This window comes from Nuphar pumila, chromosome 6, assembly GCF_984573655.1.
Source record: "Nuphar pumila chromosome 6, dmNupPumi1.hap1.1, whole genome shotgun sequence".
NCBI classification, from domain to species: domain Eukaryota; kingdom Viridiplantae; phylum Streptophyta; class Magnoliopsida; order Nymphaeales; family Nymphaeaceae; genus Nuphar; species Nuphar pumila.
This window is the reverse complement of record NC_143254.1, coordinates 1,128,618-1,143,732: the sequence shown is the minus strand read 5'-3', so window position 1 is coordinate 1,143,732 and position 15,115 is coordinate 1,128,618. Positions and strand designations below refer to the sequence as shown.

Here is a 15,115-nt window from a genome sequence, read left to right as displayed (position 1 = left end):
CCATGGGACTTTGGACAGAAAACTGTCCAAGGTACCTTGGATGTCTCTCATCATCAAAATGAACGGTACCCAAGAACCACCAAAAGCTTCTTATTTTTGGATGAATCTCAGTCATCCATTTTTCAACTGCTGAACTGCAGCAGTTCATTCAGAAAGTGAACAACGTCCAAAGTTTTTGTGGGACCCATGCCATTTTTGTTTTTTACAACTTTTGGGTTTTGTTCATCTTGACGATGGGCGGCCTTGGGCAGTTTTCTGTCAAAAGGTGGTGAACCGTCCCGTCGGTTTTGGGTATGCTCTTGAATGTTCCAACATGGGTTCGTCGTCATCACCAGCGATGTCCGGGTTGACGACGAGCTTGTGTAATTGTATGGTGGTGGAGGGACTGAGCTGGCGCCCGAGCTCCTCTGTCCATTCCGATTGGGTGCAATTTGAACCGGTCCAAATAACATAAACATTGGGCCCAGTCCCAACCACCCAAGGATGGCTCCACCTAAGGCTGTGTCTCAATGCACCCATGCATGTGGAAGGAACGAGTTAGGATTGGAACACATTATGATATCTCAGTTTATCTCACATTTTCTGAACATGTAGGTGCACCCCCAATCAGTGGCTGAGCCAGAAATCTAAACTAGGGTGGGCACATACCCACAAAAAAAAGACACTATACTAATTGGTATAAAAATAAATGAAACCGGAATCTTTCAACCCAAACCAAAAATTCATTATTCATGGATTCATGCCTATTGATAATTGAAAAAAAAATATAAAGAAACCAAAAAATACAACTAAACATTTATGCCATTAAAAAAAAAAACACACAAATCAAAACCCTAAATCTTAACAAACATCATTCATATATGTTAATTAAAAAAAATAAAACCCCTAAATTCTTATCAAAATCAAGTATGCATTCAAGGAATCTTGCTTAATGTTGATTGAAAAAAACACAAAAAATACCTAAAGATCTTAATTAAATATTCATGCCCTTTGAAAAAATCAAAATCAATACCCTAAATCTTAAAAAAATCATTGATTTATCTCAAATAAAAACTCTTTAATATTCTAAGAAAATCAAGCAATCATTATTCATAGTCATGCCTATTGCGAATTGAAAAAAAATCTCAAAAACCCAAAAACCTTACTTAAACATTCATGTTATTTGAAAAAAATAAATAAATCAAAACCTTAAATCCTAACAAACATCATACATTATGCTAACTGAAAAAAACCCTAAAATTGAAACCCTATTCCGCATTCATTCAGGAAAATTATTAATTTTCATTGAAAGACAAATCTACAAGAGTTTTAAGCATCTAAGGGTGTTTTTTTTCAACTTCATATGATACTAGTGCTGCTCTCTATCTCAAGTATGAGTTCATAAACTTAGGAAAAAGGAAAAAAAAGTCTTGATTACATGGATGATGTCATGTACAAGTATATATATATATATATATTTCAATCTTGCAGAGAAATAAGTAGAAGTGATAAAGGGACCGGGTGAGCATCCAAGTGGGTGGACCATGGGAATGGCTAGAGACATGTTGATTGGTGGAAATGCATCAATGGATGGTAGAAGCCACAGATGGGTAGACCACACTTCCAAGTGGGCCAAGGCCTAAATAAGGAATCTGTTCACACTTAGAGAAAAAAAGAATCACAAGAATGAAACAGAAAAAGCGAGCTAGTTCAAGAACTTGCTGACTAAAGATGGCAATCTCCTCCAAGCCCGATCCACAGAGCCTTGATGAGCCAGCAAACCAACAATGTAATTTTTGGTTGTCAGCCAGAAACTTTGTGCCAGAAAAAAATGGTTGAGAAAAAAGAAAAAGAAAAAGAAGGGACTGGAAAAAACGCAAAATAGAAGGAAATGGAACAAATCTGCTTTTTATCTAAATGAGTGAAAAAGGGTTGAAAAGAAATTAAGAAATTTTGATCATGTTGGTTTTGGGAGGTTTTAGGCATGGGTGGGCCCCGGACCCCTCAGTTGGGATTGTTGGGTCAGGGTGGGCACGTGCCCATCCTGTCCCCTATGTGGCTCCGGCACTGCCCCAATTGAATGAGGTGGCGGTGAAAGAATTTTCTCTACTGCTTCCAAGAGTACATATATGGAGATGGAGATGGAAGCCAACCCATAAAAACAAATGTTAGACATGAGAAAAAGTAGAGTAACCGGTCATGAAAAAAACTGAAAGCTTTTTCAAGGCAAAAGGAAAAGTGAAAAGAGGGTAGGCAGGCAATATTGAATTGGCATAACTTAATTGGTTAGGAGATTTATATTGTCTAGGATAAGCCCTAAAGAGATAGGTGGGACATTGCATAGTTTGTCACCTGTGACATGGAACAACTTAGGGTGTCAATGGGTCGGGTTTGACCCGGACCAGACTCATACCAAACACTATAGGGTCAGGGTTTGGTGATATATTAAAAAGGTCCGATTAGATTTTGGGTCGAACCCAAAGAGTCTGATAAATATATGGAGCTGGGTATGGTTTGTAAAATTTCATACCAGACTCAGGCCTAACCCCAGTCCCGACTAAGATCCATAATTTTTTAATATAAAATATTATTTTACCAGGTCTGATTCATTTAATTCTCATAGAATCGGGTATGGTTTCTTATGGTGGGTTCGATTGGACCTGAATATGAACCTGGTACCGTCATCTCAAATCAGGTTTGGGTTTGGTTTGGTTTTACCTGGGTCCAAACTAAACCCGACCCGGGTGTACTCTTCAGTGAATAAGGACCTCAAGGGTTTTATCAATCCAAACCTGCCGATGTGTGTCCTTCATGTCTTTCTTGTTCCTTGCTTTAGAAGAAACTAGGGATGGCAGTGGGGGCAGGGCGGGGCGGGGGACAACGTCTCCACCCCTGCCTCGCCTCAAGATTAGAACCTCCATCCCCGCCTCCATCCCCGGCGGGGATGGATTTTAACCTCCACCCCTGCCTTCATCCCCGTTTCATGTCCTCCATCCCCAGTTCAAACGGGGATGAGGCAGGGCGGGGCGACGATGAGTCAGGGAAAAGTGGCAGGGACGGGGCGGGGAAAAGAGTACGTCCATCCCCGAACAGGGATGGATTTTAACCTTCGTCCCCCCGGTCCACTGCCATCCCTTGAAGAAACAAGTGACGAGTGAAATGACAATGTAAGATTTTAAGAGGGGTACTTTGGATAATCTGAACAAGACGACGTGTAAGGCTGTTTGTATCGGTATTCGACTTGACACGAACTCAAATCTCTTAAGTATGAACATAAAAAGCCTGACCTGAATAATATTCGGATCAACTCGAACCTGACCCAGTAATATGCGTGTCAGGTTTGGGTTATAATTTTTGTTGGGTACCAAACTTGATCCGGCTTTTGATGGGTACCTGATCTGACCCAAGTGGTTTAATATGTATTTTTGGTAAAAAATAAACTTTTAAGTAAACTAGTTTTTGGTGAGAAATAACCATAATACTAAGGGAGCTCCGCTTGAATGGCAGGAGCAGTTAGTGCACGTCACCTTTTGTTGGGGCGTTGCAAGTTCGAACCCCAAATGGTATTGTTGTATAACTGGTCCCAGCTTTCTCTGTCTAAAAAAAGAGAAATAACCATAACATTTGGAAGAGAAAATATAAATAATTTTTTATTTTCTTAAAAAAAGAGAGAAAAAAACATTTGGAAGGGAAAATATAATCGTGGGGAGCCTCAGACCCATCGTCAAGAGTGCGACTTGGGGAGCGAAGAAGAGAAGTCAGATAGTCGATCTCCGCGCCACAAAGAAGAGGGGTTTTCAGGAATCGACCATGGCGTCTTCTGGTAACGATCGGTGGAATTCGTGCTTGAATTTTTTTTATATGAATTTCGATTTCATCGTGTTTGTTATTAATTTCTTTTTTATTGTGTTGTGTCTTTGGGGCTGAGATTAGTTTCGTTTTTGCTATTGTTTGAAAATTAGGGTTTCCGTGGAGTTTTTGTTGGTTACTACTATTTTCTCTCCCCGGCTTATCTCTCGTCTCGTATAATTGTGTGTTTTAATCAGATCCGGAAATGATTTGGGTGGGTGGTGCTCGCTATGAGACTCAGGATGAACGATTTGTGAGCGTGCAAGATGGATTTTCGCGGGTGACTCCGTTCATTTTGCTGTTTGGGGTTTTTGAGTGACTGCGTATGTGCAGTGGATCTTCTGTGTCGTAGCAAATCATCCAGTTTTTGTGTTTCTTGTCCGTTTGGAAGGTTGATTTGAATGCTCGAACTGGGATGGTGTGGAGGAAAGGGCATTGCTTCTTATGACGGGGGATATTTATAGATCAAAGAAATTCATTGAGGCATGCTTCTAAAATTGAGTGAAATCATATGAAAAGGAGAGAAAATTAACTATCCTTTTTAGCTTTTTCTTTTGGTGGATGAAATTATTGTTAAGGGCCGAATCAAGTCCTTGATGTAAAGGGTTTGGGTAGTCTATTCTTGGACATAGGGAAGTTGATATTGTCAAAAATGGGGCTGAGGGAATATGTACTGGCCCTCTTAAAAGATACCAGAATTCATGAAGCAAGAATGTCGATTGTGATGAATATCAAATTCATGGTTTTATAGCAAAAGACAGAGCTTTTGATGATCTCATTATTTACCAAAAGATTGTAGGAAAGAATGTTTATCTTATCTTCATTTATCACTAGAATTGACGTTGCATACGTGGTAAATGTTGTAGGTTGTTCATGTGTTCCTCACGTATCTCACTTGAGCACCATGTGGCACGGGTAATTCTACCAGGCCGCCATACCTGTCACATACCACATTGGTACTTCGGGTATGTTCCTCTGTGTTTCAGACTTGACTCAACCGATTTTATCCATTTTATGATCCAGCCAACACTCAGGATAAAAAACATCCGATACTGCATATTTTTTTATTCTTAATTTTTAGTTAATTATATGTCTTTGACATAATTTAAACTTTTAGTTCATAATTGACGATCTACATTTCTATATGTAGAGCATTTGGTACAATTAAGTATACTTGTGCATTTTCTGTGTGTGTGTAGCCGTACCCCTGTACCCATCTTTTTAGAATTTCCGGTGTCGTACCCCGTACCCACACCCGTACCTATGTGACATAGCTTGAGCGTCATATGTTGGAGACTTGGATCTTTGAAATAGTTGAAGACTAACCTATAAAGGGAAGGCTGTGTAGTCTGTACTGGATTCTTTGTTTCTCTTCTTGTGTTACAAGTTGTTAGTGGTATATTTTTTATTTTTTTTCCCTGTTATTGTGGAAAAAACTGTGAACAAGTTATTATGCGGTAATGCAACAGTTTCTTCATCTGGAAGCGTTCTAAATAATTGATTCTGGATTTTTTGTCCCTTTCTCTCTCCCTCTCTCTCTCTCGTGTGTGTGTGTGTGTATATATATATTGATTCCTATGTGATTTTGTCCATGATTTTGTGTCGACAGATGAGAAGTCTCCGAAAAGTGAAGCCACTGAGACACAGCCTGCAAGGAGGAGGGCTACTTCTGGGACAGTTCCAGGGGCTGGTGCAGGAGTTATACCAAATCCTTTTGATTTCTCTGCAATGTCTGGGTTACTTAATGTATGTTTCTGTTTACACTTTCTTATTTCTAAAACTCTTTCATGCACTTGTTGGTTTAAAGATGCATTTTGATATCAGGTGTTTTTATTTGTTCATTTTTATTTTCTGGGTACTTCATTTTTTTCTTGTCATCTTCCCTTTCTGCTTTTTTTAATGACATTGATGGCCTCTACCATGTGTCAGTATCTTCATATCTATGCAATATGACTTGCTATTTTTTTTCCACTCTCCTTTTCTCTCAAAAGGAAAATCCCAGTTCTTCCGGTTTTACTTCTGCAACATTATCCCCACATTCCTAGTTAAGGTGCATATTTGTTTGCTAACAGTTAGAGGATGCACTAAGGACTCCTTTCTTAGACTGCTGCATCAGACAATGGCTTGATATATGTCTTTAAAGATGATGATTACGTCATGAACATTAGGTGTTCATATTTTTTGTCAGTCTCTGCTAAGGAAACCATTAAATGCTACATTCATAAATTATTGAAAATTTGGGAACATAAATATTTTCAAATATGACTTGATGTTGTAATATCTTCTGCCTGTTAGCCTTTTACTGTTCCATTATGATGTTTTGAAGAGCAGTAGGGTTGGTTGCACACATCTCAATGTTCTTTTTTGCCTTCTTTTCTTTTTTCCCTATCTAAAGGTTCTTCACCCTAAAGTTGGCTAGAAGGTGATGTGGCAAAGCAGGCCAAGAAGGTCTACATCTTTCCCTTCACCATGTGTTTAGGGATGTAGCGCCAATAATCAATAGGATGCTAAAGCGCTCTCATTTAGAAAAGAAATGTAGTTACTTGTTTCTAACAAGTATCTCATTGTTCATAAATTGTATTGCTACCCTCTTAGATGTTTGGAGATTTAGACAACAAATTATTAGAAATTGTCGTTAGATGATGAAAGTGATGGAAGTCATGAAAGCATATTCACATCATATATGAAAATGCTTTGGTTTTATTTTTCTTTCTTGGTTGATGTTTTCTTATTCTTTTGTTTGGTCAATTGGTCGAGCTCGCTTGATGTCCTGATATAATGGATTCAGACAGTATGAGTTATCAAAGTCTATTTCTACAGCATCTTTTGCCTATTGAATGCCAATTTACCTTCTTGCTCTTAAGGATTTTGGGTTTGATGTTATTATTAGCAGTACATAGTTTTCTTTTGATGCATTTTGGTTGGACTGGATGAGTGATATTGATAAAGTAATACTGCTAAATTTCTCTGCTCTATATAGCTTCTATTATCATCTTTGATGGGATTTTTTTTACACTGATTGTGGAATGGATCTTTACAAGTAACCTTTCAGACATGAGAGCCGCACACCGTTTGACAAAACAATATTGGTTTATGTGAATGTTTATTTACATGCCTCTAGTTTGGGGCACAACATTGCTCTTCTCACCTCTATTTGGTTGATATGATTTTGCCAAGTCCAGCTTCTAATAGAGTAATGCTTTACATTATGTACGTTTCCTTGCATATATTTTTTCTGTTCAAGTGTTCTATAAAGTATTTTATGATGCTAAGTTCTTAACGGTTGTACAACCATTTGGTTTTTGTTACTTTTTAGATGTACCTATATTTTCAAAATTTATTTGTATTTGTTCATGCATAAACATCTGGTAACTGAAAACAGGACCCAAGCATAAAGGAATTGGCACAACAAATAGAGGAAGATCCTGCCTTCAAACAGATGGCTGAGCAGCTCCAGAAGAGCGTCCAAGGTGCTGGTCATGATGGTATCCCTCAAATGGATGCACAACAGTATATGGCTACCATGCAACAGGTTATGCAGAACCCTCAGTTTATGACCATGGCTGAGCGCCTTGGTAATGCTCTTATGCAGGTACTCTAGGATTCAAGGCTTTGAGATAATCTTGAGGGGTCAACATGAACAGTTTTTTGATGGAGGTTTTTCGTCTGTTTTTTTTTTTGCAGGATCCATCCATGTCCAGCATGCTGGAGACTCTGGCAAATCCTGCTCATAAAGAGCGCCTTGAGGAACAGATGGCACACATCAAGGAAGATCCATCTTTGAAGCCTATGTTAGAAGAAATTGAGACTGGGGGTCCAGCTGCTATGATGAAGTAAGAGATGACATTTTAATTGTGGGCTTCTAAATGAAATCTGTCAGTGTGGCTAATTGCATGCTAAATCGTTCATTCCTCTTGCTTGTTTCTTCAGGTATTGGAATGATCCTGAAGTTATGCAGAAATTGGGCCATGTAATGGGCATTGGTGCTGCTGGAGAGGCTGAACCTTCTGCACCGGATGAAGCTGGAGAAGAAGAGGAAGCTGGATATGAGGATGAATCTTCTGTTCACCACACTGCTAGTGTTGGTGATGTAGAGGTGCAATTTTATGTTATTATCTCAGTTTCATATAGATAGATCTTTTTGATGTGCTGTAGTCTGCTGGGTTCGATGATATCCTCTACATGTTCCATGGAATTTGCTGTCTTTTTGCTCTAAAGGAGGCTGTGTACATGACTACAATTTGAATCAACTTACGGTGTTACATCCATATAGAAATGATTCTTTATAGCTTTTGTGATACGTGTAGCATGCAACTGTAGGTGATGCACCAATGAGCTTCCATCATTTTCATGTTGTTGCTTAGTGTGTCACTGGAAAAGATGAACAAGCTTGCATTCAACAGAGTCCATAAAATTGGTGGTGTTGCAATGATAATTGCCTATTTGTTTTCTGATTTTACTTGTAAGTTTAACTTGCAGTATTCATCATATCATCTTTTTAGAAGTTCATTTAGGCCCTGTTTGGAAACTAGTAGCTGGGATGGGAAGTGGCAGCTGCCAAATCCTGGATTTGGTAGCTGTCAATTCCATGCTTTTAGTGTAAATACAATGCCACTTCCCATCTCAAATGCATTAACTCCCATCCCAGCTACCAGTTTCCAAACAGCCACCAGGTGGTGGTTTGACCTAGAGTTGCCAGTTGAGGAAGCGGGAGCGGGAAGCGATATGGGAAGCGGGAGCGGGAAGTGAGGCACTTTAAAAAATGTAGGAAGCGGGGAAGCGTGGGACCACTTAGAAGAAAATTACGAACCATCTTGGAAGCGACCTAGGAAGTGAACCGGAAGCGACCTAGGAAGCGAACCGGAAGCGAGGGGGAAGCGAAAAAAATGGAAAAATGGGGAAGCGTGGGGAAGCGCGTTTCCCAAAAAAGGGAAGTGCGTTTCCCATAAAAGGGAAACGCGTTTCCCATAAAAGGGGGACGCTTCCCCACGCGTTTTAGAAGCGCAACGTTTCGCGCCCCATTACCCTAGGCGCTTCCGGTAACTCTGGTTTGACCAACTTTTTGCCAAATGCATCAACTCCTATCCCAGTTCCTAGATTCCAAACAGGCGCTTATTCTCTTAGGCCGGTGCTACAAAATTATTTGTTTTTGAAGTTTTCGGTCTCTGGGAATTTTTGGTGGCGTGCAAAATTATGTTGCAACTCTTAAGGAACAATTGAATGGCTCCAAAATACATGAAATAAAGTACATGTATGCATTTTATGGTCTAGATAACATGAAAGCTATGTCACATGGATGCGGGTGCGGTGGTGCAGCACTTTCAAAAACCTTGGGTGCGGGGGTGCAGCAGGGCAAAAATGTAAAAAAAAAAATAAAAAAAATATATATATATATATATATATATATAATTTTGAAGTTTTAACAGTTAACATTGTCATAATATCATTCATCATGCATGCAATATATCAACCTAAATATCAATCAAATAAGTAAAGCAGAAAAGAACTAAATTACATACCAAAGTATATCTTGATGAAGTAATGGATCTTAATAATTTTCTTTTTCGTCATCAAATGCATCATTAGAAGTAGGGGTGGCAAAATCTGACCCGACCCGCCAACCCGATCTGCCAACCCGCTTCTTAGTCGGATTAGGTTTTTGCTTAAATGAGTTTGTGTCGTAAACGGGTCGACCCGCCTAACCCGTTTATTAAACGGGTCGTGTTCGTGTTAGGGGTATGCCAACTCGCCAACCTGTTTGACCCGTTTAATAAACGGGTTAGGCGGGCTGGTCAACCCGTTTACACGAACCCGCAACCTGTTTATATATATTAACTTATCTAACCCTAACTCCTAACGGGTCGGGTTAACCCGTTTACATGAATCCGTCAACCTGCAACCCGAGACCTCTCCTCTCCAGTGGTGGTGTGCGCTTGTGCGGTTATCGTGTCTATGTTATCGGGTCGACCCGTTTAATAAACGGGTCACTGTGTCGTGTAATCGTGTCGTGTCGACCCGACCCGTTTATTAAACGGGTTAACCGTGTCGTGTCGGGTTACCCGTTTAATAAATGGGTCATGTTCGTGTTTGCCACATCCGACCCGTTTAATAAACAGGTCGTGTTCGTGTTGAAGTATTCTGACCCGCCAACCCGCCGACTTGACCTGATTGCCACTCCTAATTAAAAGGAGTACTAGGCTCAACTAAATCCATGTTTGTTATGTTGAAATCATGCTTTCCCTCGAAGTCACACTCTTTTGGGTTTACATCTCAAAATTTGGTTGTTCCTTGTCTGCGTTACAAACCCAATTTGAAAATGTTAAATACAATACAAGTATATTTAAATGAAAAACTAAGAAATAATCAAATAACTAAGAGAGCAAATTAGTACCTGTATTCATCATTGGTTCGCGAAAGTAATCGAAGATTTGAATGAACATATATTAAATCCTCTACACGCTTGCTGGTGAGTTTGTTTTTCTTCATGTTGTGGATTTGAGAATATGTGCTCCAATTTCTTTCACAACAAGAGGAACTAGCAGGCTGCGATAGCAATCTTAATGCAAGACGTTGGAGAAGAGGTGTTTCTAATCCAAATGCTTACCACCATCTCATAGGATCCATATCATCCTCTTCTCTCTCGAATAATGCTGGTCCATAAAATCTCGAAGATGAAAATTTTTCAAACTCTTGTGTGACTTGATGTAGAAGATATGCTTCTGGAAAAATTCTTGTCATATACATATTTCTATGTCTTGATAGCTCTGGGTCTAAATTTGGAGGGACACGACCAATACCACTAGCCCACTACTTATTTACATAATATTTTGGATTAAGAGAATGTGCTATGCAATGCAAAACAATGTTGCTCTTATCCCATCTTTTGACTAAAATTGAATGAATATGATTAAAAAATTTTGAATCATCCAATGCAGGATTTTTTTTCTTCATGCTTGAAAACTATAGCTTGTATTTTTTCAATCATATTATCCGATATTTCATAAACTCTGTGAAGCATGAGCTCATCCTTATCAACTTCTCTTAACATTTCCCAAATAGGTTGCGTAAATTGAAGGAAGTATACCACTCTGTCCCAAAACACATCATCAAGAATGAATTTTTTAATTTCTTGAGCCTTGATATCATTATCAGCATGATAGAATGTTCAATTTTCATCAGTCACCATGTTAATCAAAGCATTTTTCACTCTTTTAATCTTCTTCACTATCACAATGATGGACGCAAAACATGTTTCAGCGACCTTCAACAATTTCAGGTCAGAATGCCTATTATATATAGCATTAGCACAATGGTGGTTAACAACAAAATCCCTAATGCTTTTGACGTTTCTTTCTAAATCTTCAATCCATGAACATAAAACATATGCTTGTGAATTTTTTTCTTCTTTGGGGTTGCAGATGCTCTTTAGGGTCAGATTTAACCTATGTGCTACACAGGGAGTCCAAAAAATATGGGGGTACTCACTCTCCAAACTCAATGCTGTATTTTTGCAAACTGGAGCGTTGTCTGTAATGATTTGTACAACTTTCTGATCACCCACTTATTTTATGACTTCTATAAACAACCTCTTTAAATACTCTGCATTTTTATATTCTCTAGATACACCAACTGCTTTCAAGAATATTGAGCCACTAAGCGAACAAACAATGAAATTGATCATTGGATGCCTTTGAATATCTGTCCATCCATCGGACACAATAGAAACTCCATTTTGCTCCCATGAATATTTTTTAATCTCCAGTAACCTCTCCACATTTGCCCTCTCTTCTGCAAGAAGTGTGATTCATATTTTTTCTGAACTTGGAGGCACATAGCTACTCAAATTATAATTTGTCAAGGATATTACTAAATCCTTCCAATAAGGATTTCTAGCCGCATTAAATGGGAGTGAACTAGAATAAAAATATCTCCCAAATTTTCTATCCAATTCTTCTATTCCATATGTATTGAATGTTGCTTGTATCGTTCCTGTACCTCCTAGATTGATTTTTTTTTTCAGCATCTTCTTGGTGGCTTGCAAATAGCACACTAACTGCACAAGAATCGGCCATTGTCTTTCTCTTCTCATATTCTTCTTGTATTGTCTTCGCATTGCCTCATCAATTTTTTTGTATCCTGAAATGCCATGTCTTGGTATCTTCAATAAATAAGCCTTCACTCTTGTGTAAGGCCCAACAAAATCTCTTTCGCAGAGCTTGCATCAAAATCTCTTGTTTCCACCACCTCCTTCTCCGGTTTTTGCAAGTTTATCTACATGTACTCATAGTGGATCAATCCCATTACAACTATCAGCAGAACTCAGATGTTGGGATGAGGATAATACAAGTCCTTTCCCTTTATCCGTCATTTTTATCCTGAAAACACAAAAAAAAATACATTCAAAATTTCAAATCAATTATACAAACATTATCTTAATATAAAAATATATAATATATATATATATATATATTATATAATAAAATCAGGAGCAAGGAGGGGAGATCTGCCCCTCCCTTGCCAAAAACAGGAGGGACTCAGCCCCTCCCTTGAAGTTAGAGGGAGCAGGGATGAGGGCTTGACCCCCTCCCCTGCCGACCCAACAAGAGAGCGAGAGGGAGCAGGGGGGCTCGGCCCCTCCATTGCCGACACAAGAAGAGGGTACGTACCTGCGACGAAGGAGAGGAGGAGCCTAGGAGGTGGCATCGGGAGGAGAGAGCTCGAGCCGAGCTGCGCGGGAGAGAAGAGGAGAGATTAGGGCAAATTTTTTTTTGCCCTAATCCTCCTTTTCGTTGGGTTTTTTCTTTTTTTAAAGTCCAAAACATGGACAAAAATGACCCTGGGTGCGTTGACCACACCCAGGGTCGTGTTGACTGCACCCGGTGCCGCACCTGCATCGCTTCAACGCGGGTGCGGCACCTGCTTTGAGTCCCTATGACTTAGCATGAAAGCCTTTTGCATTTTGGATGTAAGGGCTTTTGTGCACAATATTGCCAACTGGGAGCTTGTTTTTGAGTTCTACACCCAGTTCATTTGTAGGTACTTCTTTATATTGTATCCTTTTGTTTGTCTGTTACAATATCCTGTAGTCGATGAGTCAAACCACCTCAAACTAGCTATAACTCATGCTGCTGGGCATTTGATCTCTTGGTGATTGAGATATCTGCTGAAGAGTGTTCCAGTGTTTTTGGATGCCAAAGACATGAATGTCCAGACTATGAATATATTCCGCTTGGTACTATGGGTTATCCCTACGTGTTAAGTCTAATATAGTCCTAAAATTGAGACATCCACATCTTTTATAGTGGGTTCACAGGTGGACTTCATTGGTTAACTTGTCTTGGTCAGGGGTCCATGCCTTGCCGCTGTAACACAACCTTGCAAGGTTTTTGATTTGTGTGTTTCTTTGTATGTGGGTTAACAGGGTTTGAAGAATGCACTAGCCTCTGGAGCAGACAAAGATGAGGAAGACTCGGAAGGACGGAGAGCACTTCATTTTGCTTGCGGTTATGGTGAGGTAAATCCTTTTTCCAAAGAAGCTGAGGAAACTTGCATTTGTTATGTTCTTTTGCTCAAGCTCTGACCTCTTTAGAAAGGTTGGCATGATTTGCCCATGGACACCCCTATGTGCATTTCTGGTCAGATTCTATCTCCTGTCCTGTTTCTATCCAAGGAGAATAAACTTTATCCGGACACCCCTATGTGCATTGCTCTTGTAATCTTTCCTGTTGGTAGGTGTATCAAATATGTACAAATAAAGAAATGTTACAGCTCTTTGAACACGTATTAGCATTGTATGAATCCCGCCTTTGAGGGTATGGATGTTTGTCTGTTGAATATGGTAATTTTGACTAGCTGGAAATTGTCTTTTCTTTTAGGAAGAAACTGCTAGGAATTCTATCTCGTCTTCGATGTATATTCACAAGGGTCATCTGGTAATCTGATATATGATGATCGCTAGACAACCATACTGTTCAGGATAATAGCGTTAGTAGTGCAGCCTCTAATTATTGGAAATTCTTCGCCATGATGAAACATCTTCCATTTGAACACACAGGAAATGGTTGGGGGTTGTAATAGCGGTTTTTCTCTTATGAATTGTGTACCAATCGTGCAGGTGGAATGCACCCGGGTGCTTCTCGACGCCAAAGCAGCCGTAGACGCTGTTGACAAGAACAAGAACACCGCCCTCCACTACGCTGCGGGTTACGGTAGAAAGGAGTGCGTTGCCCTCCTCCTCGAGCACGGAGCCTCTGTGTAAGACCTCGCCACCCATCTTGATACGGATTCTGATATAAGTTGCTACCTGATTATCTAATATCTTGCAATGTTTAAATGTGCCAGGACATTACAAAACATGGATGGGAAGACGCCCATAGATGTCGCCAAATTGAACGACCAGAAGGAGGTGCTGAAACTGCTCGAGAAAGATGCGTTCCTATGACGGGGATGCCTCACCTCCAATCTATAGGGGAAACCATTTCGAGATGTTCCACCAAGGGAGTGATTGTTTCGGTTGAGGGAAATGGAGGTCTTGAGTGACGCTCCCTCAATTGTGCGTAGCTATCTATTTTTTGCTTCTTTCTGATACTTGCCCAAGTTGTACGACATTTTGCATTATTGTTTTGGGTGGCAATGACCTTTATTAGATTATTTATATTTTATATACAATCTATTCGGTGTTTGTTTTTGCTGCACGACTAGTAGGTACGAAACAGAAGATGTTCTCAAGATGGTAAAACTCAGATTACAGCAACTAGTGGTGGGTAGTGGAAAGACACAAAAGCAGCTTATAGTTCTTCGTCGTGACTACTTTTTGGGTGCTCTCCGGTTACAGTTTCCTTGGCAGCCTGCTGAGATCCTTCTTTGGTCACATCGTAGGCGCAGCCCGCTGTGTCTTTGGCTCGCTCGATCCCCTCTTTGGCCTTCTCCTTGGTCACATCGTAGGCGTAGCCGGCTGCGTCTTCGGCTCTCTCGGTCCCCTCTTTGGCCTTGCCCATGGCTACATCGTAGGCGTAGCTGGCTGCCTCCTTGGCTTGCTGAGCCGCCTCCCTCGCCTTCTCCAACGTTTTCTCGAAGATGCTGCCGGCAGCGTCTATGGCTTGGGAGGTCCCCTCTCTGGCCCTTTCTTTGGCCTCGTTAAGCAGTTCCTCGGCCTGCCTGATCTTCTCCTGCGCCATCCTCCTGCTTTCTTCCACCTTGCTCTCGCCCTTTTCTTGTGCGTATTCTTTATGTTCCCGCGCTTTGGCCAAGCCACGACTTGCCATTTCTGCGAAGATGCAGCAAAACC

At 40.2% G+C, this 15,115-nt stretch overlaps 1 protein-coding gene across 1 annotated transcript; it reads left to right on the top strand.

Annotated features, from left to right (window-relative positions):
- Nucleotides 1-3,687: 3,687 nt before the first annotated feature.
- LOC149833607 (ankyrin repeat domain-containing protein 2B-like) lies at nucleotides 3,688-14,522 on the top strand. The gene is made up of 8 exons (XM_090010895.1): nucleotides 3,688-3,802; nucleotides 5,438-5,574; nucleotides 7,211-7,420; nucleotides 7,513-7,661; nucleotides 7,759-7,924; nucleotides 13,250-13,342; nucleotides 13,943-14,082; nucleotides 14,170-14,522. The coding sequence occupies exons 1-8, from the start codon at nucleotides 3,790-3,792 to the stop codon at nucleotides 14,267-14,269; spliced, it is 1,008 nt and encodes a 335-aa protein (XP_089867021.1). The 5' UTR covers nucleotides 3,688-3,789; the 3' UTR covers nucleotides 14,270-14,522.
- The last annotated feature ends 593 nt before the right edge of the window (nucleotides 14,523-15,115 follow it).